This window comes from Neodiprion lecontei, chromosome 5 (genome assembly GCF_021901455.1).
Source record: "Neodiprion lecontei isolate iyNeoLeco1 chromosome 5, iyNeoLeco1.1, whole genome shotgun sequence".
Taxonomy (NCBI): Eukaryota; Metazoa; Arthropoda; class Insecta; order Hymenoptera; family Diprionidae; genus Neodiprion; species Neodiprion lecontei.
In genome coordinates this window covers 3133189-3156948 of record NC_060264.1, presented here as the reverse complement: position 1 = coordinate 3156948, position 23760 = coordinate 3133189, and the positions used below count along the sequence as shown (strand labels likewise).

The 23760-nt window shown below is 40.1% G+C and overlaps 3 protein-coding genes across 4 annotated transcripts; 2 read left to right on the top strand and 1 right to left on the bottom strand.

Annotated features, from left to right (window-relative positions):
* Positions 1-195: 195 nt before the first annotated feature.
* Positions 196-2196, top strand: LOC107221285 (PRKR-interacting protein 1 homolog). Its single transcript, XM_015660223.2, has 3 exons — positions 196-621; positions 757-936; positions 1066-2196. The coding sequence occupies exons 1-3, from the start codon at positions 514-516 to the stop codon at positions 1414-1416; spliced, it is 639 nt and encodes a 212-aa protein (XP_015515709.2). The 5' UTR covers positions 196-513; the 3' UTR covers positions 1417-2196.
* On the bottom strand, positions 1675-6038 carry LOC107221286 (HEAT repeat-containing protein 6). The gene is made up of 12 exons (XM_015660224.2): positions 5844-6038; positions 5516-5764; positions 5212-5445; positions 4313-5138; positions 3943-4232; positions 3477-3818; positions 3168-3415; positions 2838-3057; positions 2681-2758; positions 2399-2605; positions 2198-2314; positions 1675-2120 (listed from the first exon to the last, which is right to left on the bottom strand). The coding sequence occupies exons 1-12, from the start codon at positions 6015-6017 to the stop codon at positions 1944-1946; spliced, it is 3162 nt and encodes a 1053-aa protein (XP_015515710.2). The 5' UTR covers positions 6018-6038; the 3' UTR covers positions 1675-1943.
* Positions 6039-6252: 214 nt separating this feature from the next.
* LOC107221284 (G protein-coupled receptor kinase 1) lies at positions 6253-23533 on the top strand. 2 transcript variants are annotated; one of them, XM_015660222.2, is made up of 16 exons: positions 6253-6690; positions 6846-7273; positions 17817-17893; positions 18046-18119; positions 18316-18417; positions 18735-18809; positions 19144-19205; positions 19315-19366; positions 19962-20153; positions 20282-20589; positions 20758-20932; positions 21018-21395; positions 21588-21642; positions 21762-21913; positions 22095-22187; positions 22404-23533. In XM_015660222.2, exons 2-16 carry the CDS (start codon positions 7161-7163, stop codon positions 22560-22562), a joined length of 2067 nt encoding a protein of 688 aa, XP_015515708.1. In that variant the 5' UTR covers positions 6253-6690; positions 6846-7160; the 3' UTR covers positions 22563-23533. The 2 variants fall into 2 exon arrangements, with proteins under 2 accessions (XP_015515708.1, XP_015515707.1); XM_015660221.2 differs by having other exon boundaries at positions 6253-7273.
* Positions 23534-23760: the final 227 nt, after the last annotated feature.

The window sequence follows — 23760 nt, the reverse complement described above, 5'->3', positions numbered from 1 at the left end:
CGTGGTATTAAAATGCGTGCCGTGGTTGAAACAGTACTAAACAGGGAACCAGCTGGCCTGTGGCCTTAGAGCATGTACAGTATCCTTTCAACCACGGCATGACTTTTAGCGCTACAGTCGCTGCCAATTCGAAGTTCGAACTACGCAGGTGACCCCGCCGCCATGTTACATTTTACTATATTTAACAACAGCGAACTGTGCACAGTTGACAGCGCGTCGTCAAAATTCATCGAGGAGCGAGCATCAACTCTTTTCACAAGTGTTCTACGTGCGAAGAACAAAGATATATATTGCAAAATTAGCTGAGATCTACCGAAGATCACATTTCCTCGCATGCGAAGAAAACTTCAAACGGATCAGTGACGTTTAACGTGAGCACGGCTACGTTCAAATGTATTCGGATGTAACCTCAGAACTGTTACGAACGTCTCGACGTGAATAAATAGTATTGGCTATAAACAGAAATTGGATATTCATTTAAAGCAAGTTTACTTGTACATAACTACGGAAGAAATGGCGGATGGCAGCAAATCAAGTGAAAAACAGGTTGAAAGGCCTATCGTAGCTAAATCAGCCGTCGATTTGCAAAGGTTAAAGCTCATGAAGTTGATGAAAAATCCTGTAAGTTAAGAATTACACTTTTATAGATGAATATCGTAGATTTTCTTAGTTTTTTTTTCCAACAACTTACATACTGAGAGTTTCGAGAATATTCAGAATGTGTAAATTTTAGTCATACCATTTCTCTGTGCTTAGGACAAACCAATCTTACTGCCCGAGAGACCTAAGTCCAAGAATACTCCAACTGTACCAGAATTTGTTCGAAATGTAATGGGCAGCAGCGCTGGTGCAGGAAGTGGAGAATTCCATGTGTACAGACACTTACGCCGCAAGGAATATTCCCGGCAGAAATTCATTCAAGAGAAAGGAAAGAAGGTCAGTGTCAGATTTTACAAGGAAATTGTATTCTATGGGTATACACATTTTCTTGTACAGACTCTAATGAAAACTATTTGAAACGGATATGAAACTTTTCACAAATTACAAATTGCTATTTTATTACAGGAACTTTTGGATGAGGAATACCACAGGAAGTTGGAAGCCAATAAGGAAGCAGCGAATGATGCAACAGCCAAAAGGCGAGCCAAGCGGTTGAAAAAAAAACAGAGACAAAGGCAGAAAAAAAAATTGAAGCCTTCAAACCCTCAGAACAGCCAGAGCGACGAAAGCGAGCATAGCGATACACCAGCCGATGACTCAGGTCCTGAAGAAAATATTGTGGTGAAAAGTTACAGTGTTACTCCAAGTATGAATCACAATTCTGAAAAACTCGACAACAGTGTTGACAGTAACGAACGTAAAGGAAGTTGTGAGACTGAGGTTTCGACAAGTAAAATTGAAAGTGATAATCATTGATAACGTATATACATTACTACAAGACAATGTATAAGTTATTTACAAATGGTATGTTTATTTTGACATGCGAGTTCCAGACCAAATTTATCATCGTGAGCATAACTGTTACAAGTAATCGACTACAGATAGATGATAAAGAAAACATTGTAAAATGGAAAGTCTGTTGTGTTACTGTGGCAGTAATTATTGGTTACTAACTTTAGTAAAAGGTTGATAAGTTTGTACGATGTTCAGAAGGCTGGATTTTTCAGTAGTTTATAAGATAAACACTTTAAAATTTGGGGCGGTTTTATAAAAGTTCAATTCTTTTACCTGGGAAACATTTCCATCTGTTTAAGACCCATAGACGTGAAAGAATTGCGGAAACCTTAGACTGTGTTTTATCATTACTCAACAAACCTACCAACTGTAGCAGATCTATCCACTCTTTTGGAATAACATTCGATCCACGTACAGGCTAGCCTGTAAAATATTGGCTATAGTAGGAACTTCTCAACAATTATCCAGGATTATTTAAGATTTCATGATCAATAATTCATCGTTGAACTAATATCTAAATTGTCATAGCAGTCTGAGCGTTCAAAAATTTTAATCAATGCGTTGGCAATTTGTCTTTCTTGTGATGTGGCGGCGTTTTGAGAGTATTTTATCATTTGCTCCTTTGCTTTAATTGTATCTCCAGCTTTTTCAGGTAAAACACGTTCCTAGAAAATTAATAACAAAAAATAATGTGTAACTGAGTATTAATAAATGGAAAGATCTAGTCTTTCACTGGACGTACTTGAAATTGTTTCATTTGAACCGAAGTATCATCGATGTGGTCTTTAATTTCGTCCCACAGGGCCGGCAAGTCTGAAGCCAAAGTGTGAACAGCCAGATGGCTGAGGGTAAGGCAGAGCTAGGAGGATCACGTTGATTGGTTGATATATTGTTCGATTGCGTTGAGTATGTGATTAATCATGGTTAAAAAAAACCCACAAACCTGTTGGACAAGTGTGTCACGATGAGAGTACTCAACATAGCTGGGAACATGCTGTGAGTTCTCTAAAGCCGACACAACGCTTTTCCACAGAAGCAATATGTGCCTTCCATATGATTGGCAAACTGAAAGGGCCCATGCAGCATTGGTACGAACTTTGAAATTTGGACTGAGACAGACTAGGCTACATAGAGCTGGAAATACCTGGTCCTATTAAGAAAATTGCGTCGTTTTATTTTCACGATCAACTCACTTTTTACTTCCCAGAAGATTCCTTGCACTTACCCTCCATGTTAATGGGAGAATTCTGTCTGGATGATGACTGAGCACAAACCCCAAAGCGCGACACGAATTCCATCTCACCTAAAGTATCGGAAAGTTTGAAAGTTATTATTACTTTCACATTTCATCTGTGTTTTTCCGTGTTCCTATCCGAGTTCACCTTCATATCATTTCCTGTAATCGCACAGTTTACAAGGGCATCTAATCCCTGCGATGTATCCCTCAAGATTTGTTTATCGGGACACAGGTACAACGTGCTTCCTACTGCTCTGACAGCATTACACTTCACTTTGTCGTGATCTTTGGACGCTTTTACACTAGCTTGATGAAGCCGGGGTAAAACATCTTCAAGAGGAATCGGTTCAACGTCATTGTTTCCCCTGTAGTATAAGAATTATTCTTTCGATTAACATACATCCAATTGCGTTTTGGAAAACGATTATGTAAGAAAGTCATAAATTAATCGAATAAGTATAAAAATACTACTAACTCCTGTCGCACCAAGCAATCACAGAGATTTGCTAACGTCCATGCAGCTTTTACTTTCACCCCAGGATTCTTATCACCCAACGCAGAACAGACAACATCAACCAAGTCCATAAGAAAGCCTACATCATCTTCCAGGGAAGGCAATTCAACAAGCATACCAAGCGCTCTAAGGGCAGCTGCTCTTACTGCACTTTCTTCATCACGCACAGCTCCAAATAGTGTTGTTATGATCATTATGCTGCGTTCTCTCTGCAGTACAGTATTGCCGAAATGTAAAGGATAATATTTGTAAAATGAATTTGTTACTTACTGACAATAGCGACAACATATCAGAGCCAATATTTCCCAAGCAGTCGCAAGCAGCTTCTCTCAACGTTGTTTGCGAATTTTGAGCTAGCTTAGTGACTGGGTTGAAAACTATATTCCAAAACGTTTGTCCATCCGTAACATTTGATCCAGAGTTTGCTATGCACCCAGCTATCGTTTCGATCACGCGACCTGCGTGTAACGCCACAGGTGTTTCTGGCTCAGAAAGTGCCGAAACTAAAGCAGTTGCCACAATTTCTAAATGTGGGAAAACTACAGTTCTTGCATTAAAAGCTAGCGCTCCAATCAACTTTACCGAAGCCAATCGTACCGGAACACTCACAGCCTGAAAGAATATTTTTCTGTATACTTTCGGAATGAGAGTTACTCTAATCGGATAAAAGTATATTCGTTGGAAGCTGCTAGGCCACTAAAGTTGAAAAGCAAAAATGCCTAATACACGGACTTACTTGATTAGATACGTTTCTAAGGCACGCGTAGAGCAGCGAACTGATTTCCTTGTCTTGTGTATTTTCGTCACAAATGTAAGCGGTGTCACTCTCGTCATCCTCGATATTTTCAAACTCAAATTCATTTTCAGTTCCAGTGTCACTGGGAGTATTGAGATTCAATTGTGAAAGTTCTGTATCTGTATCAGACTTTGTTTGCTTTAGAAGAATGTCCAATATCTCAGGAGTGATTGGATCTGACATAGCCAGTGCTTCGCAAACGGATAAAGCCGCGACACGCACGGTAGGATCTATAAGGGAGTTGATTAATAATTGAAGAAACTAAAATTACTTGAAAAAATAATTCGTACTATTTCCTTCTTACGCTGACCTTTGTGAAAGACTTGCAGCCTGCAGTTCCTTATCAATTTTGTAGCTAAGCCTGGCTTCAACCGGCTATAAGGCGTGCCTTGCGCCAGGGCAGCAGAACATTTTAAAGCGTGTGTCAAAACAGCAATGTTCTTTTCTGTGCTTAGGAGTAGGGACAATGTGGAATGCATTTCTCGAATCATGGCGCTAACAGTCCCAAAAAATGTGATAAAAGAAGACCTCTCGACATCTTCGGCATGCATTAAAAACAGTTTAGCTCCTAGGAGTAGCTCGGTCAGGGCAGCAAGTGCGATTTGCCGCACTTTGGACATAGGTTCTTTCAAAATGCATCTTGTAAGCACTCTGGCGTCGGCTCTAGAACCACTGGCAACGATTTGTGGCCAGTAACCAAATATTTCACGACTAGGCGTGTTTTGAACAATAGAATTCAGCAATTGCAGAGCTTCCAGACGAACTCTAGACTCCATATGTACGGGACTCACATTTTCTGTGTCAGATGTGTCGGAATCACTGAGATACTTATTGCTGCATGCTTTTATTTGTGGCAAAACATTGTTTGGTGATTCAGAAGTTTCTTTTTTAGGCTGTCTTCGGGATTTCAACTTTTGGCTTCTGATATTTCTTCCTCTAGGTATCGAGTGCGATGCTTCTGGCAGGTTCATAGCAGCCGGTCGTAAATGGTGAGCCTTCATATGAGGGCAACCCTTGACTCCGTGTAACATAAAACTCTGAACGATACCTAACATCTTTCCAATCATGTCTGCACTTTTTATAAGACTTTTATCAGCAACTATACAGCGTAGTATTCGCAGCGATGAACCTATAATCTGAAATTTGTAATGCACTTCGTCGTTTCAGATTTATCACGATAGTCATATTCATTTAAATTGTTTGTCCCACCTTGTTATAGTGCTGTTTATTCTGACTCTCGTAAGATACGGAAGAAACCATATCAATGACAATATTTTGAATGCTTTGTAGAAATTCAGAAGATATTTTAGCTCCGTTACTTTCTTTACTTGCAAGAATGGCTTCTAGGCAAGAAATAGCTAGAAATTGTGTCTCTGTCCATTCACCAGTCACAGCCACAAACTTAAGAAGCAAGCCTCCGTTTCCCAACAGATTCCTGAGATCCTGAACAATGCAATAATGTAGATTAGAGGAAAGATACTCGTATCGACGTTTGCTAATTTTAGATATTTACTTGATTGATTATATCAAATGGTCCAGTGCGCAGTAGACTCTGCAGAGCAAGAAGAAGATCGTCATATGCCGTGTGATCGGCAAACTCGAGACATTCCAATATCCATCTTTTGCAAGCAATGAATGTTCTCCCGTGAAATCGTTCACCGCATCGCCCAAGATTCACCAACAATTGGCTGGTGTTTTTGACGAGGTGTAGTTCCGACGGTTGGACGACAGAGCATAATTGGTTAGTCAGAAGAAGTGTTGCCTGTGATTCAAAATTTACTTACACAGTGCAGAACTAAGAAATCAGGAACAGGAGGTCAGCTTAGGTTAGGGTAACTCACGTTGCTATCAAAGACGATAGGAGTGTTGTAATTTACTTCGTTTATCTCGTTTAGGTACGAGTTGACCAGTTTCTTGTCGCAACCCCTCTCCTGGGTGACTGACAATAATTTTTTCGTCAGAATAAGAAATTTGACAGTAGCGTCAGAGATTGACTGCTCCTGTAAAAGCGCCATGGCGACAGTGAATTGACAGGATAAATTACCAACTAGGTTCTACGCTACTAGCCGAGCGAAATGGCTCCTGGAAGATGCATTTCACCGTCACAGGATGACGCCCGCAGCGGTTGTTGGCAATCGTTCGATGTCAGGCAGAGACGCGCGACCGCGTTATACAGAGGTGATTGAATCGGCCAATCAGGGCAGAGGGTATCGCCGAGCGAGGCAAGAGCCAAAGACAGTGGAGAGTCGAACTTGGTGGCTGTGACTGGCCGCTGACTGTCAGCGAAGAGAGGAAAATCGCGAAGTTTGGGAGACGGAGACACGGTAAATCAGTGCTGAGTGAGTTTTACCGTGCCAGATTGGTGCGTGGGACCGCGTAGACGTCAGTTTCGCAATGATAACGTCGCCTTAGCCAGGGATAACCCCGATTCCCCGGTACCCTCGTGTGTAAAATGATATACGTAGCGAAGAAGACGCGAGTGAGCCTCGTAGCCGCGTAGCCCTGAGTTCGGTACTGCCCGGGTAAATAAACCCGAAGGGGATTGAGTGAGCTGAAGTTTGGCGGTCCTTTCCATCGAAATCGTCTCGGCTCCCGGGCGGGACGGACAAATCGCACCAAGCCGAATGAACGAACGTTTCGAAGACTAGGTGCCTGCATAGATCGGGGATCGAAGAAAGTGATACGGGTGTGAGTGTGTCGAGTAGAACTATTTTCAGGGACCCGTACGTACATACGTGTACGGTACGTACGGAGTGTGTGATACGTGCGTTGCTGCGATGCCTGTGTCGTCGGGGCGATAGATGTGGTGTGAGGAGGTGACGAGAGTAGATATTATGTTGTAGGATAAAGAGAGCCAGTGACTCGGATCGTGGGAGGTGCAGCAGCTCCGGATACTCGAGGACGGCGTGCAGCGTAAGAAACCCAAGTAAAAGTGTGTTGTGTGCATTCGTCTTCGTCGACGTCGCCCTGCTTGCCGTCTCCGTTCCGTCGCTGCAACAGCAGCGTTCGTCCGTCCGTCCGTGGCAGGTTCAGGTTGACTCGACTGGTAGCTCGAGCTCTGAGACACTAGCATCCGAACAAACGACGGAAAAAAGGGGGGGGGAGAAACAAAAGAAAAACGAAAAATAAAAAACAAAACAACACCCGAATCAATCAAAATGGCGGACCTCGAGGCGGTTCTCGCCGATGTGAGCTACCTGATGGCGATGGAGAAGAGCAAATGCACCCCCGCGGCGAGGGCGAGCAAGAAAATCGTCCTGCCGGACCCTAGGTACATACTCCCGAATTTACAGATCCCCTTCAACCTTCTTTTGTTTTCATTTAGTATTATTTTTCACCAGGTTATGTGTGTATATCGACTTTCTTGTCCGCGGGACGTTCCCGTTTCCGCTTCCTGCCTCCTCTCCTCCCCTCGTCGCCACCTCCTACTCTTTCACCCGAAAGATTTCGGAGATCGCCCACTTTTCGACAGAGGAGCCGGACGCGCCTGGCTTTGGTGAAAGTGACGATGAATAAAATGATTTATCATAAGAGATGCAAAAGCGCACAATGGTATTGTTTACAAACAAATAACGCCGTGTCGTTGCAGATGGGGGCGAAAGAAACGCTCTCGCGTGAATGAATTGCATGCACGCATTAAGGCCTTCCACTCACTTGTATTTACGACGCGCTCGCTATTCAAACCTACGGCTTTGATCTGCCTCGACGATACACGCAACACGATTAACAGGTGATGAAGGTCGGGGCGAGTGTATCGTCGTATCACCCTTGCCTCAGATTGTTCCCCCCACTTCTTTTTAATTAATCGACGTATTACGTGACGCGGATGGAATATCAATGACGATATGTACGATTGAAGGATGGGATGTGAGAGAAAAAGCGACGGGGAATAATAATCGTTAGACAATTTCACGTTTTTCATTCTACCGTGCGTAAAATATTTAGACAAAATATAGGTAAAATATACCTACAATTTGTATTCGTTTATCGTTTTCGTTAAAATTAAATCATTTGTCTTCTCTCTTTGTCTTTCCTTATAATGCAAAGCTATTATTATTGTACAATGTTTTTCCCCTATCCGGTTTAGGCAAATGCGTCATTACCAATGTACGTAAACGTGGTTTTTGTCTTACGGTCGTAGTGTGCGTATCTCGACTTGACCACATCACATTCGTGATAATATGTTCACGCATCCTGCTGAGATTAGAAATCGCACGAAATACAACAGGAGACTTAAGAGCATGTAACAGCCCCACCTTTGCCGACCGAGCAAACTCACCCTTTTTCTTCACGTATTAAATAAATACTGCACCACGCTAACCAAGGAACGCTAGGCCGTGCGCTCAGCTGATCGTGAGAGCATCATTTATTTACGAAATTATTGTAATTCCTAATTCTCGTCTAACGGTTCATTTTACACCTCATTCTTTTCGAAATGGTAGAAAGTATCTCAGCTGTACACTTTTTGGCCTTTGAAATGCGCGAAGCGTGGGAATAATGACAGGTCTCAAAAAGCCACAAATTTTTGTAACCATTTTCGGATTATGAGTAATTTTCCTATAATTTGCCACGTAAGTGCGATCCACAGTCGAAATTTGAACCCTCTCCGTCCATTTGTTTATTTAATATACGAAGAAAAAGAGTGAGTTTGCTCGGTCGGTAAAGGTAGGACTGCTACATGCTCTTAAAGCTATAAGCAGCTATAAGCTGGCTGGTTGCGGGCAACACTAGCAAGTTCAACGAAAACATAGCTATAAAAAAAGTCGCGAGCGGTCGCGTATCAGGCAACTTCGGTATAAGACGCGCTGCATGTCCTCATTTCTTTTTTCTTCTTCTTTCATATAATATTATGTGAAATTATTGAAGGAAAATATGTAGTTTTACTTGGTGAATTATAAAACTATACAAAGAAAAAGAAAATTTTACTAACAATCAAATGGCAAGATGATGAGACGCTATTATTTTTCGTTGAAAAAATCATCCACAAACTTCATTTTCATCGTTTACGCTTTACTTACGCACATTGTGCACGTGACTTAATGAAAATTTGGCAAAAATTCAAGGACAGACCAACAACCGAACGAACGAGCATGTTTTCAAACTAAAGCTATAAGGAATCTGTGAATCGTCGGCGCGACTAAAAGGTATAACGAATTGCGCCGCTTTACGGTTAAACAGATTTACAGAAAAATCACACCGTGTTTCACAATACGATGATGTAGAAAATAGTGCCGAGTTATAAATACATTTGCATATATTTACAATGTAACACGTTCATCGTACGTACGCGTCTCTAGGTGTGTAGATATACATGATGCATCAACACGCACGCTTAGCTGGCGGTTCGTTTTCAATCCCTAATTTTACTACCATGGCAATTGCCATTTAAACGACGACAATGCAGGTAATAATAATGCCAGCGTGGTGTCTGATGTCGTAATTATTTAAACACGGTAGTTTAGTTTATTTTTCAACATTTCTACTCGTTTTATGTTTCGCACATGGTTAAATGAAGCGATTATACCTTTTTTCTACAATTCGATTCGCAACATGACGAATTGGGGTAAAATAAGGGAAGAAAATCACTACACCGAGTATAGTCTGGTAGAAGAAGGACTTGATCAACCGAAAGTCACATCCGAAGTATAAATATTATATATCTGTCTTTGAAATATAATATTATTACACAGATCCGGTTTCACTGGCACTGACGAGGAGAAAGAGCGAGACAGTGGTTTAGGAATCCTTAAAAACTTGTCCGCTCCCCTCGTTACCCGAAACGTTGCCTGCCTCGTCGGGGTTGTTAGGAAAATTCTCTTCTCCCTGTAGTCAGAATCTAATTAGGACGTTGGCTAGTACTGTTGTTCTTTTTTCTTCCTCTCGTTAATTAGTTGAATGCCATTAACTCCGCCGTTTCGTGCTGCTCTGCTAGATAGTAATGCTATACACATAAACCCATGCTGGACGTGAACTAGTCCGATATAATTTGGCTGTTGGTTTTTCTCGTTTTTCCTTTTTTTTTTTATACAGTATGCGTATATGTTTTTGTATACATACTTACCTCCCGTGTAAGCTCTTATTCAAATTTTTACTCTGATATGCAACGTGTTTTTCTTTTTTTTTTTTTTTTTTATACACAGGATTTCAAAACAAAAATTTTTCAAAACGCTCAGGCGGCGATGTAGAATACTCGAAATCTGCAGAAATGGCAGAAGGGTAGTGAACGCGAAACGGCCGGCTCTTACGGTAAACGATGACGCTAATTGGTAGTAATTTACTCAATGTCCAGAGATCGGGTACTGAAATAGAATTTCGGTCGTCTCTGTACCGCGATACACGTCCGACGGTTTATTCGTTTACGATTCACCGTATCGTACGCACGTTATTATGCATACAACACCTATAACGATATGAAAATAAAAGAGTTTTGGGAATCAAAATTATTACAAAGTCAATTGACGCGACGATTTTGCTCGCATACAGACGCTGAGCATTCAAATTATGAAAACCTTTTCGATTCAAATTTATTTCCTCCCATGTATCCTGTGACATGTGGCTTTCGACTACCACGGGGAAGAATGAAGATAAGAATAGGGGTGAGGGGGGGGGGGGGGGGAAATATAATAAGAATTAATGAGAGAATAACACGCTGTGACGACTCGTATTGCAGTACGAATCATGTAATGTATACACGAAACGAGTAACAGTACACGATTTTATACAATTCCTCCATTATAGTATACCTGTAACAATAACAACTGTGTTGGATAACGTTCGAATGATACTTTCGTTGTATTTTTGTTTCCAACGGAGCGAAAGAAAAATCGATTCGACTTTATAACAAATATACTGTGTTATTATTGTTGGAAAGAAATTATGGTAACAATACAAGTATGACGATAATAATAATAGTAAATATTACAGGAAATTTTATTTTTTATTATTTATGTGCGAAAATCAAACAAGACCAGTAATAAAGCTCCACCTAGATGCAGCCTGCGAGAAAAGTGAGCGAGTCGATAAAACGTGACGGAACGAGAGGAAGAGACTAAGAATCAAAAATAAAAATAAGGTTATAACGCTAAAGAAGATTTAAAAAAAAAAAAAAGAAAAAAGACAACTGACAAATAGAATACTCTGCAGCTTTTACGTCGAACCTTGTCTTGCCGATGGTGGTGCTGATGCTGATGCTGATGCGAGAGACTAAGAATAAAAGCTTATGTTTGCGTAGTAAAGTAAGCATCGTGAAGTTTTAAGGTGTAGAAGAGAAGAGAAGGGAAGAGGAGTGGAGATGATACTAGGGAAAGAAGGGAGGGATCTTTGTGCAAGGGAACCGCGACCGCGTTGATTCGTTTCAGTGGTTCTCTACTCTTTATACACCTTCCTTGGTCAGGTTCAGTATAATACCTGTGTTATGTACACACCTTTTATACGAACGTCCAGTCCACCACATGCACTGATGTACGTGTACAGACGGAAGGATGCAGAGACAGGTGTAGGTGTAAGTGTAACGTGACGTGGCCGCGACATTTCCTCTCCCTCTACCCTTAGCGCCATGTTTATCATGTATGAACCGTCCACAGGACCACCGCCGCTGTAAGAAGACCGAGTAATGATCACGTTGCAGCGTTGCTCTCTTTCTCTCTCCTCGCCTCACCTCGTCGTCGAAAGTTTCCTGCGAAAACCTCGTGGCTCCAGAGACTACGAGGACGAGTTTCCTCCTTATAGGAGTACATGCATATACAATATGTATATATACACACATATATAGATACATAGATATAACGCTGCAGGGTTTTCTTTCCGAGTACTGAGAATCGATCTTCTGGGGTACGGGACGTAGATGTGTGCATACGCGTATATATGCTCGTGTTGGGAGTTGAAAGAAACTAGGCGGGGGAGACGAAGTTTTAAAAAATGAAGAGGGAAAAAGAAATTGAAAGAAGGAAGGCTGAACCGCCACCGCCGCCAGGTGCATCTCTCAAATGTTGCAAGTTTCGCATCGTTCTACTCCCACTGAAACGGCAAAGGGAAACGATATTTCGTATCCCGCCTGTATTATAGGTATAACTATATGTATGGATGTGCATTCTTTCCCTTCTTCTCTCGTTGTCACTTAAGTTTTTAACTTACGACGAGAAATTTCATTTGACGGACGGATTGGTTTTCTTGTTCATCTTCTTCTTCTTCTTCTTCTGGTGTTCGCGTCCAAACTTTCAGAAGAATTCGGAAACTGGATAACATCTGCAGTATATCCTTAGAAAAAGAATAAGCTAAATATTTTTTACACGATGCAGTACAAGTATGTTATACATGACCCTAAATTCCTGATGTTACGTTATTACATTACTAAAAACCACAAAATCAAAGCTGTCGGTGGCCTGAGGATTTTCCAATCGTCACTACACGCGTCTATATGTACGGCTGTGATGTTGTTATACGTGTCAAAAAATTAAACGCGATGATATGTTTGATTATTCGCTGACTTTAACTTCGATAGGTTTTTTTTCCTCCTCATTTGAAACTAGCTAACTTGATGCCAAGTCTCGTTATAAAAATTTATACTCGCTTGAAAAGATACCTGTAACTATATAATACATGTATATCTATACAGTAACATGTAAGTGTATAAGTATACGTTACAATAATATAAGTGTGCCCCATTGTATGCATGCAGTGCGGCATGCATGTGTATTATAAAGACAAGTTCATCTTACGAAACTCTATACGCAATGATCGTATAATTTTACATATTTTTAAGATGGTCAATTTGTGTCACGCTCAAGGCTCACGTGAAAATCATTGCGATCAGTCTCGCGCGCTTTTTTGTAACTATAAAAGCGAGGAGGCTGTTGTTCTATACGATCTAGCTAGTTTACGCCTCTCTGACGTATCTGGAAATCGTGCCTAATACCTATGTGTACAAAGTATTATATATCAATGATTTTATTCGATGCATTTGATTTATTTGAATTTGAAAAGGCAACTTGGAAGTATACGAAATGTCATTTATTTATACCAGATACGTTGCATACTTTTACCCGATATATTTTTCGCAGGGTTGTTACGCTCTTATATCGGTATAGAAACTTCTCATTGATGTAGACACCCAGGGTGCAGCAGCTGCGGCAAGAGGAGGGTTTAATACGATACCGTATATAACATATAACTGCAGTTGCTTGTAAAATGGCCAATTGAGTTTACGATTCTACCCAACGACATACTCCATACATGTACGTGTATAACATACTTGCAGAACAGTATAATTGCCGGTAATAGAAGCCCGCCGCGCCGCGAGGTAGAGGAGGAAGCGAGCGAGGTTGCGAGGTTGCGGTATTGCGGCGGGCAGCCAGCAAGTCAATCAGATAAAACGCTATCTGGAACTTCTCCCGACTTGCGTCACTCGAGCTGCGGGGAACGAAGGGAAAAAGGGACGAAGTGAAGAGGGGTGATAAAGCGAAGACGACCATAACCGGGCCCTCTCTCTCTCTTCGTATTACACCTCTACCAATGTATGTGTACATACATACATGTCCAGATAGACGAATCGTATATGATACGTTGCGCACCTCCTGTCATCCTGTAATATCCTACTACAACACCACTACACCTGTGTTAGTAGGATAGACGAGAACCGTTTGACACGCACGATGTACAAACAATAGGTTATTGGTATATTAATGCATGGGTATGGATACCTATAATAGGTATATATAACGCCGTCGCGTTAGCTGATTGTCAGACACAATGATCGAGGAGGGATATGATGCCGTCGCTTGGCGGCCACGTGCCACTCGAATTCTGCCCCCTACCTATAACGATATACGATTTATGTATACACTTGACCGCAGTGATTCTGAGGCGGCTAATTTTTTTTAGTAGAAACGTTGATGTTAATAAATGAACGTATTACAAGCTAATATTGTAATATGTCCATCATATAACATCAATGTTTCTACCTACTTGAATGTGTTTAAAACTTCCCACAATTTCGGTTCATCAGAAAATGGCGGCCAAGGTGCAAGGCAGTAACCGGACTCTGTCTTGTAGGGATTCTAGGCCGTCTGCTATATAGGCTCGATCACGGAGGACGAGGCAAGGAGCCGAAAGTCCGTAAAACCAAATTGGGCCAGATATTGGCATAGAGTTATTTAATACAAGACACCACCGCACTGATCGCACTTGATATTCGGTCCTTTCTGAAAACACAAAATAGCGTTGTAAAAATGTAAATACACCAACCTGGACGTGCCGGCATCTCTATCGGTTGATCTCCAGATTTTTCTGGCACTGCCACAGGGTTGAGGGGTGATTGAAATCTAGAAGGCGTTAAATTTTTTGTCCCGTTTAATAGTTCATTGTGTTCAAGATTCTCAATTAGAATGTCTTGTTTTATACCGGGTAGGTATACATTAGGTACGTGGCTGAAAAATGGAGTACAGATAGAAAGAGATGTTTAATACTGATCAGGGCGAAATAATACTGATAATAACAACAACTCAGGTTAGTCATTTTACCAGCGGTCTGATTCAGTGTTGCCAACGCATCAAAAATCAGAATTACTGCGGCCAGGCGTACGTTGCGACTAAGCCTATGCGGTGTAAGGGAACCAACTATGAAACGGCGAGAGGAATCCCCTAAAGATCAATTTTATGTCTTTACTGTACAATTATTGGCGTTTACGGTGCTCGTTATGTAAGATATGTTGTCTAGAACTGCCTTCATTTCTACACCGATGTTGCACCGACAAATAGATGCTGAATAATATTTGTTCGTATGTCGAATTTGAAACTGTAGGTGGTATATATAGGCAGAAAATGTATTCAGGCAGCGCTGACTCGATTGACAAGGATAATAAAATTCATGGCAAGTGCAGCATTATACGGTTTAGTGGCAGTTATAATCAGCAAAACCGCGATCGTTGATAATTGATATGATAGCAGTTGCTGATTAATATACTTTCTCTTAAAAATAGGAGTTATACCGATTCTATGCGGAATCTGAATCGTCCGTATCTTTCTTCGCCGCGCCGTTGTGACGTCTACAATATTCTTGGAATTCCCTTTACGTCATATACGTATATACATACAATGCTGCACGGTCTCTTTTTTTATCTAATACACTGCGCCAAACCGCATTCGGAAGAAGTTTAATTGTACGAAACAATCAGGCGCGGCTAGTAGGTACAAGTAAAAGTCATCGTCCTTGCGGATTTTACGTAGATCATATACGACGAAATTAAAAAATTCTGCGGTATATATAATCGCATGATTGCATGTAATGAAGTGATTTTTAGAAGTGTACAACTGTAACAATAATATGTATATGTATTATATACTAGATCTGACGATTGTAACAATTCTCTCATCTGGTCTTACCATACACGTGTTATAATGCATTAATTTTTACTTTATATTTATTTTCGTGTACATAATACGATGAATGAAGCAACGTAAGGAGGGAAAGAGAAGAACAAAATAAAGTGCACGATGAAGACAACCGCAATTATTCAGCTGTTGAGGCAGGAAGAACTTATTTTTCTCTTTTGAATATTGTCGTCTTTCATTCAAACTCCGAACGTTAGGTATAAGTAGGTACATATGTATATATAACTGCTTTGTATGACATGGATTATACGTACGTATATATGTGTCAGTTTTCGACCGATCCTCCATTTTACAAGCTTCTTTCGTTGGTTCGTTCTGGTCGGTTCTTCATGCGTTCCGTATAAGCGTTCCGACCTCACGGTGAATGGTTATAACATGTTTGTTGAAAGTAAAAAGAATTCATTGATGCGAGGGGGGGCTACGGAAATAGATGAGAGAAACACGTGCCTCATTGTCGGTGGTTCTCAACCTGTTTATGTTGAATCATAGGAGAAACATTTCGGAGAAATATGCAAGAGCTGATCGAATAAGCTTCTGAAGAATTGAAGCTCTAAGAAAGAAGAAGAGAAATGTTAGAATTAATCGTATAACAATGTTTTACGTATTACTTATTATGAAATAAGAGCCTCGGGAATACGAATCTTTGCAGTAATTGTACAATTTGGCCATGTTGTATTATTGAATGTGATTCGTTGTTATACTTATCTCGTTATTGCCACATCTGTTTCTTCTCAATTGCTCTTATATCGTCGGTTGCTGGCGGCTGCTTCTACTGCTGCTATTGGGCCACGTCCGGCTCTCGATTCTTCGCTACTCCAAAATTTTCTACAACTAAATCGCACAGAAGTAAAAAAGAAAGATACCAGAGGAGAATATATATGCTGCTCTGAGACTCAGATTACACAAGAGGATATGAGAATTGAATATACGTCACGTAATTTAGAAGTCGAAAACGGATGGTGGAAATGCACTCTCGAATGTATAATGTATTACAATAATAGCGAATACTAATCGATCCGCTAACAAAACACAGGCACGTACATACGTACATACATACATACGTACATATACCTGTAATAAAGCCGGAACGTATCGGTTTTACTAACGATAAATAAATTATTCCATCGGTCCGTAGCTATTGAGAATCGGGTATAATAATAATACAGGCAGAGGTTTGCGTTCTATCACTTTACAGTGATAACGAGAATCGTACAATACGCGCTTTGCAGCCTCGTTAATCAATATTAATTACATTGCCAATTTCCAACATGCTCCGTCGCATTTTTATACCACTGACAATATTGGCGGCCTCATGCAATCAGGGACGAGCAGTCGGGCAATGACGCTCTTCTCCTCCCATCTTTATTACTACGTTTATCTTCTTCTTCGTCTCTTCATACACGAAACTTTTCTCCTCTTCCCTTCTCTCTACACCCTCCAGCAAAATAATGGAACAGTCGAAATAGCTGAAATAGATCCGTTATCTTCAACTCTGATACCTATACCCAATACATAAGTAATTGGTCTATCTGAAGGCTTATAAAGAGCCGCCGCGAACTTGCCACTTGACCGAAATGCGTCATAGTCAAGTACCGATTGAAATATACTCGTGTATAACACATATCTATATTTACAACTTACACGCATTTACCTGCCATTGCACTGTAAACTATTTCACACAGTGGCTTAGATATTTTTCATCGACGTTGAAAAATTTGCAATATATTCGTATTCGCACTCTTTTACAAATAACAAACAATCAACGATGGCGATGCAATTCGGATAATATTTTTTATCTCACGTGCTTAAAAAGTGGGGCATTGCGTAGCGATTCAGTGGGATAAAAGTGAACAATTTCATATCAATGTTGTAAAGATACGTTCGCGTATGCGCAGTCTACAATTACTTCACTTTTGTCCCTTGAGAGATTACTTTCGTCCCTAGGGAGAAGAAATTGACCATTCGCGTCCCGCAAAACTAACACGCAAAGCTCCACCACTTTTCATCAACTTGTTATAAAAACTATCGTGTGTTACTCGAGTCAAAAGTTGGCGGTTGCAACTCGTGTGATTACCGCAAACATCACAATCGCCAACTTTTTTCTCGTCACACAATTTGCTGTTATACGTTATACATACAGTAATGTTCATTAATGCCTTAGGCTTCCGGCTAACTTGTTTTCGATCTGACAATGAAACAAAATGCGAGCTCGGGTTTACACGAATTATGTGACAATGACTAACGGGGTGAGAGATTGGCAATCATTGTAACATAATTCGTATAGAATGAAACTCGCATTTTGTTTCGGATCGAAAACAAGTTAGCTGGAAGCCCAATGTATTAATGAACATTACTGTACCTACAGAGCCTTACGATTTATTACATAACATCATCTAAACATTGAGATATTTTTGTTTCTCTTTTCAGTGTCAGAAGCGTCACGCACAAGCATCTTATTAAGAAGAACGAAGTGAACTTCGACAAAATATTCAATCAAATGTTAGGTATGTATTGTTGTGTACGTTGTACATGTGCGCAGTCAGTAAAACAATTTTATTTCAGTTCTCGGATAATTTTATTCCGCATGCATGACCAAAGGTATGAAATAATTGAATTGATAACCGCAGGTGGTTCTGTTTTGTTTGTGTTTTTGCAGGGTATCTTTTATTCAAAGACTTCTGCGAGACTGTAGCGGAGGAACCAATTCCGCAACTTAGTTTTTACGAAGAGGTGGGTAATACTCACCCTGCTTTTTTGTACGGTTTATCTATATAATTAGTTGAATAAAATAACTGACCTATATGTATCTAGACATACTTTTAAGAGAAACCACATCGTTGTGATGTCTGATTCATTCATTGACATTCAATAATGTCACTATACTGCAGACACGTGTATGTATGAAATTTTTACCGTATTTTCTCAGATCAAAGCGTATGAGAAGTTGGAATGTCCGGAAGAGAGGAGAAGACTTGCTCGGGAAATATACGACAATTTCATAATGAAAGAATTATTAGCTCATGCGCACGTAAGTAGTGTTTCGTTTTCTTTTTCACGCTTCATACTTTTGCTATTGTAATGACAAGAATTAAACAAAATTCATGAAAAGGAAGAATTTGTGAAATTTTCAAGAAACAATTGTATTGATATTAATTTTCACGAAATAAAAGTTCAAAATTTGTCAACTATTGCCGAGGAAAACGGCGGTTATAACGAGATATCCACCAGATTTATATTCATTTAAAATGTGAACAAGAGTTTTCCGAGGCAATAACGTTCACCAGGATTTAATCTAGAGTTAACACGATAGTGTAAACATGTTTTGATTTATTGTTTATGTTTCAGGAATACTCGAAAGATGCGGTAGCACATGTACAGAAATATCTAATGAAGAACGAGGTTCCAGTTAATTTATTTGAGGTGCGTAAGATATATACATTATAAATATACCTATACGTATTTGTTCAAGGCTGAAAACGTTATTCATATTGTGTGCTCTCGGGTTTAAGTAGAAAAGTCTCTTAAAGTTGGGTCAACATTCGTTCTCTTTTTACGTCTTTGCCTGCAATATCGGCGGAAACAGTTGTACATTCGAAAGATCATTTCTCACTCTGTGTACGTTTACTCTGAGCTTTGCTTGTTGTTTTTAGCAAAGCCTGAGCAAAGACTCGATTTTTTTGGACTTAGTTTTATTTGTCACCGACTTTGATTGTACGAATCGCATAAAGTTATTTACAATCTGTGTATATTTCAGCCGTACATTGAGGAAATCTTCAACCATCTGAGGGGAGACCCGTTCAAAAAATTTTTGGAGAGGTAAGCCTGTCAGTAATAGAACCGAGCTTAAATGCTTCAATTGCCATTGCCTCAAACACACACACACACTCTGATTCACTCGAGTTTGGACTAACGTGAAAACTTTCAGTGACAAGTACACACGTTTCTGCCAATGGAAGAATCTCGAGCTGAACATCCAGGTATGAATATAAAACAATCCTATTCTATATTATATAATATATTTTATTATGCTCATTCCTACAACTAAACATTCGTTGTCTTTGGTCTCTTCCCCCCATTTTCCACCAATAATTAACAATTATTCGTATTTATTTTCATGCATATATATGTATATATTTCTTGCCATTCCTATCAGATTTAAGGATGAATTTATTACTCACTTGAAAACCGTGTATTGATTGATGTGTGTAAATTATATTTTTTCTTAAACTGAATAAGATGTAATAGCAAAATAACGCAGCAAGGTATTTGATGCGAAAAGACAGCTACTTGCAAGGTCTGCATATAATAATCTTCCTAAATCGTTGGCTTTATCGTCACAAGTAAAAAAATTAAAATCTCTGTGGTAAATGACTGTGCTGGAAAATAGCAGGTAGAAGAAAAGTGTTTTTTTTTTTTCAACAATTTTATTTACTCACATTTGCCACTTTCCACTGTGATTTTATATTTCTGTCGGTTGTGCGATTAATTATCTCACCCAAAGCCTCGCTTTGTTCCTCACCTGCATGCGGTCACCTTGCATGCGACCCTACATCTAACTCGGATTTTTTACAGCTGACAATGAACGACTTCAGCGTACATCGAATTATCGGGAGGGGGGGATTTGGGGAAGTTTACGGATGCCGAAAGGCGGACACTGGTAAAATGTACGCAATGAAGTGCCTCGATAAAAAGCGTATTAAAATGAAGCAGGGAGAAACATTGGCCCTTAATGAAAGGATAATGCTCTCGCTAGTCAGTACTGGAGTAAGTCTGCAGTATTTTTGAAGTCATTTTTCCATATCTGAATACAGTTATCAAGGGCTTGCCAGCCGATACTGATTCGATATTTTGCTCAGTGACAACTTTAACAACGTGAGAAATTTAATTTGCAGGTCGATTGCCCGTTCATAGTCTGCATGACATACGCCTTTCACACGCCGGACAAATTGTGCTTCATACTGGATTTAATGAATGGTGGCGATCTTCACTATCACCTTAGTCAACACGGTGTTTTCAATGAACCCGAAATGAAATTTTACGCAGCTGAAGTGATCCTTGGTCTGGAACACATGCACCGCAGATACATCGTATATCGAGACCTTAAACCAGCCAATATTCTTCTTGACGAACACGGTCACGTCAGGATATCCGATCTGGGACTCGCCTGTGATTTTTCTAAGAAAAAACCCCACGCCAGTGTGTAAGTTTCAAGTTTTCACGATCCTAACTAGATTTTCTGCAAACGCAAACTTGTCGGAACTCAGTATCCGTGCTTAGCAATGTAGAATTTACCGAAGAATTTTAAATATGTGCGCGCTCAGTTACAGAAGAGCGTTTTTGAATTCATATTACCTGTTTCACGTTTCAGCGGCACTCACGGCTACATGGCGCCTGAGGTACTTTCGAAAGCAACCCCGTACGACTCGAGCGCAGATTGGTTTTCCTTCGGTTGTATGTTATACAAACTCCTGAAGGGTCACAGTCCATTCAGACAGCACAAGACCAAAGACAAACACGAAATCGACCGCATGACACTGACTATGGTTGGTGCAAATAGTGACGTCACGTTACGTGTCCAATTGAAACGTTGAAATTCACTTGGGGATTACCCGAAATTCTTATTTTCAGAATGTCGAACTACCAGAAACTTTTTCGCGGGAGCTGCAGTCGCTTCTAGAAGGTTTGCTGCAAAGGGATATCGACAAGAGGCTCGGGTGCCGAGGCGGTGGGGCAGACGAGCTTAAAGAGCATCCATTTTTTAGTGGAATCGACTGGCAGCAAGTGTATCTTCAAAAGTATACGCCACCTTTGATACCACCGAAAGGGGAAGTTAATGCAGCTGATGCTTTTGATATTGGGTCTTTCGACGAAGAGGATACCAAAGGTATCAAGTTGACAGACGCCGATCAAGATCTTTACAAAAATTTCCCTCTCGTTATATCGGAGAGATGGCAAGCTGAAGTAGCAGAAACTGTCTTCGAAACAATTAACAATGAAGCTGACAAGGTATTCAAATGTTACTTATAAATCATTATTTCAAATTGCCTTTTAAATTTTCATCCAATTACCATTTTAGAGGTGAAGATGTCTGCAGCAATGCATAGAATTGCAGATTTCTGATGTACTAATTTAATACGAAATAACATATCACTTTCCCCTACTCCACGTATACCTTTCTCTTTTTACTTTATTTCCTAGGTGGAAAATAAACGTAAAGCAAAACAGAAGCTGAGGTTTGACACCGATGAGAAGGGTTCGTAAGATTTTAATGTGTAATTTTTTTTTAGTTCAATTTTCTTCACCTTCTACAGCCACGCATATCAGTCGATGTATAAATTTCATCATCAAATAATCGAACGATGTGATTTTCAGAGTCGGATTGTATACTGCACGGGTATATAAAAAAATTAGGAGGACCCTTTGCGAGCGCGTGGCAGACTCGCTATGCTAAATTATATCCAAACCGATTAGAACTTCATCCAGAATCGACGACTAATAAACCCGAACTTGTCTTCCTGGATCAGGTAATGAAGTTCAATTAAGATTTTTCCTCATTTTACAATAACTAGGCGACCGCTAGATAACTCTGTCACTTGATGATGTGCTGAATCCACCTTTACTTTCACCGATCTTCGCATAGTCAAATGAGTCTGTTTTATCGCGTCAAAGTCAGCAATTAAAACATAAGTTTCTCTATGATTTCAGGTGGAAGAAGTAGCTGCTGACTACCAACACGTTAAAGGAGAACAGTGTATAGTAGTTCGTACTCGAGATGCGAAAATTGTACTCACTAATCCCGTGAGTAAATCTTTGCTTTTCCAAGAGTAATTAGATACGAACACAACAGTAATAATGAATAATAATCATCAATGTGAATTTAATAAATGAGAGAAACACTGTTCAAATTTATAACATTACCTACTTTCAGTTAAGTCAGCATAGAATAGATATCAGGTTAAAGATCGAGAAGAATGAGCTATCAAAATTTTTACTGCTCTTTTTCTACTCGTACAGGATGAAATAGGATTGAAAGAGTGGGCACTGTCACTTCGGTCTGCACACAAATGTTCAATGGAGTTGCTAGGAAACATGGCAAAAAAAGCTGGAAAAATATACGGCACTGAACGTGAGGCGACAATCCAGCAAATGCAGCGTTCTACAAACGGAAACTAGCCCTTGCCGTTGCCGGTAACGTATTGTCATACTTCAGTTCCACTGCTAAGCAGCAGCAGCAGTAACAGCACCAGCGACAACAACAACTTTTTTTATACTAATACGAGGTGAAAGAGCTAGAGCGATGCTCACTGGTATCGAGGACAGTGTTAGACGGGATCTGATCCTCTTACCTCAGACTCACTCAATCACTCACATCCCTCCGTCTCCCGCCCTTCGATTCGCCCTTCGTCTCCCAAAATTCCCAAAACTTGTACGGCGTGTAGCGCCGCGCTGTATAGAGACTCTAGCGGATAGCCTCGCACCCACCCCTTGCCCCCTCCCCATCGTCCCGCCTCTCGCCAATCACGAACCCTGATTTAAACTACACGTAGGGTTATCGGTATAGGAATTCGGGCGCGTAGCGTGACGTCGTTATATTTGTACGGTAGCTATAATACTTATGTATGTGGATGGCATTAGCGATTAGCGACTGAGCCATGCACATCACCCTCTATCCCAGGTCCTCTGTCCTAAACCAAGTATCCTCTACCCTCCCCGATCCGATAGTGTATTAATATTACTACGAAACTTGTATTATTGTATTAATTGAACCGAACTGTACTATTCGTTTACTTAATTTATTTACTAATACAAAAAAAAAAAAAAAAAAGAAAGAAGAAAAGTTTTATATTACCCTAAGATAGCAAACAATCCATTGTCTATTACGTTGTTATTACTATTATTAATATTGTTATTATTATTGTTTTATCCATGGTATTTCCATCAACAGAGAAAGGGAGAGAAGAAAAACCCATAGAAAACTGTACCAATAATAATGATGATATTATTAATGACAATGATGAAAAATGATAAAGTCGTTTGTATATTGGTAGGAAAATTGAATATTATTGTTATTACTGTGTACCGCTTGGGCAGACACGCGCCGTCCGCCTTGGCAATAAAAAAAGATGTGCGATGAACGCAAAGAATTACATGCATCAAATTATTTAATTTGATAAGGAATGAAGAAAAACACTCTCGAAACACGGGCCCAAAACGTACCTAGTGAATTAGGAATTAGCGCGAAATGTGAAGTAGAAATTAGAAACGCGGTTTACCCTCGACTCGTATACCTCGTAACAATAACGAAATACACATTGAAGGAAATGAATGTCAACAAAAAATTCAGAAAGAATGCGTGGAATAAATGATTACC

Excerpts from the sequence above, each read along its gene's own strand:
- LOC107221285 (XM_015660223.2), top strand. The coding sequence starts at position 514 with ATGGCGGATGGCAGCAAATCAAGTGAAAAACAGGTTGAAAGGCCTATC. Across the intron at positions 622-756 it reads TGAAGTTGATGAAAAATCCT|GACAAACCAATCTTACTGCC; the intron begins GTAAGTTAAGAA and ends CTCTGTGCTTAG. Across the intron at positions 937-1,065 it reads TTCAAGAGAAAGGAAAGAAG|GAACTTTTGGATGAGGAATA; the intron begins GTCAGTGTCAGA and ends ATTTTATTACAG.
- LOC107221286 (XM_015660224.2), bottom strand. The coding sequence starts at position 6,017 with ATGGCGCTTTTACAGGAGCAGTCAATCTCTGACGCTACTGTCAAATTT. Across the intron at positions 5,446-5,515 it reads CATTTGATATAATCAATCAA|GATCTCAGGAATCTGTTGGG; the intron begins GTAAATATCTAA and ends TGCATTGTTCAG. Across the intron at positions 2,606-2,680 it reads TTCTCCCATTAACATGGAGG|GACCAGGTATTTCCAGCTCT; the intron begins GTAAGTGCAAGG and ends TTTTCTTAATAG.
- LOC107221284 (XM_015660222.2), top strand. The coding sequence starts at position 7,161 with ATGGCGGACCTCGAGGCGGTTCTCGCCGATGTGAGCTACCTGATGGCG. Across the intron at positions 7,274-17,816 it reads ATCGTCCTGCCGGACCCTAG|TGTCAGAAGCGTCACGCACA; the intron begins GTACATACTCCC and ends TTCTCTTTTCAG. Across the intron at positions 21,914-22,094 it reads AACTTGTCTTCCTGGATCAG|GTGGAAGAAGTAGCTGCTGA; the intron begins GTAATGAAGTTC and ends CTATGATTTCAG.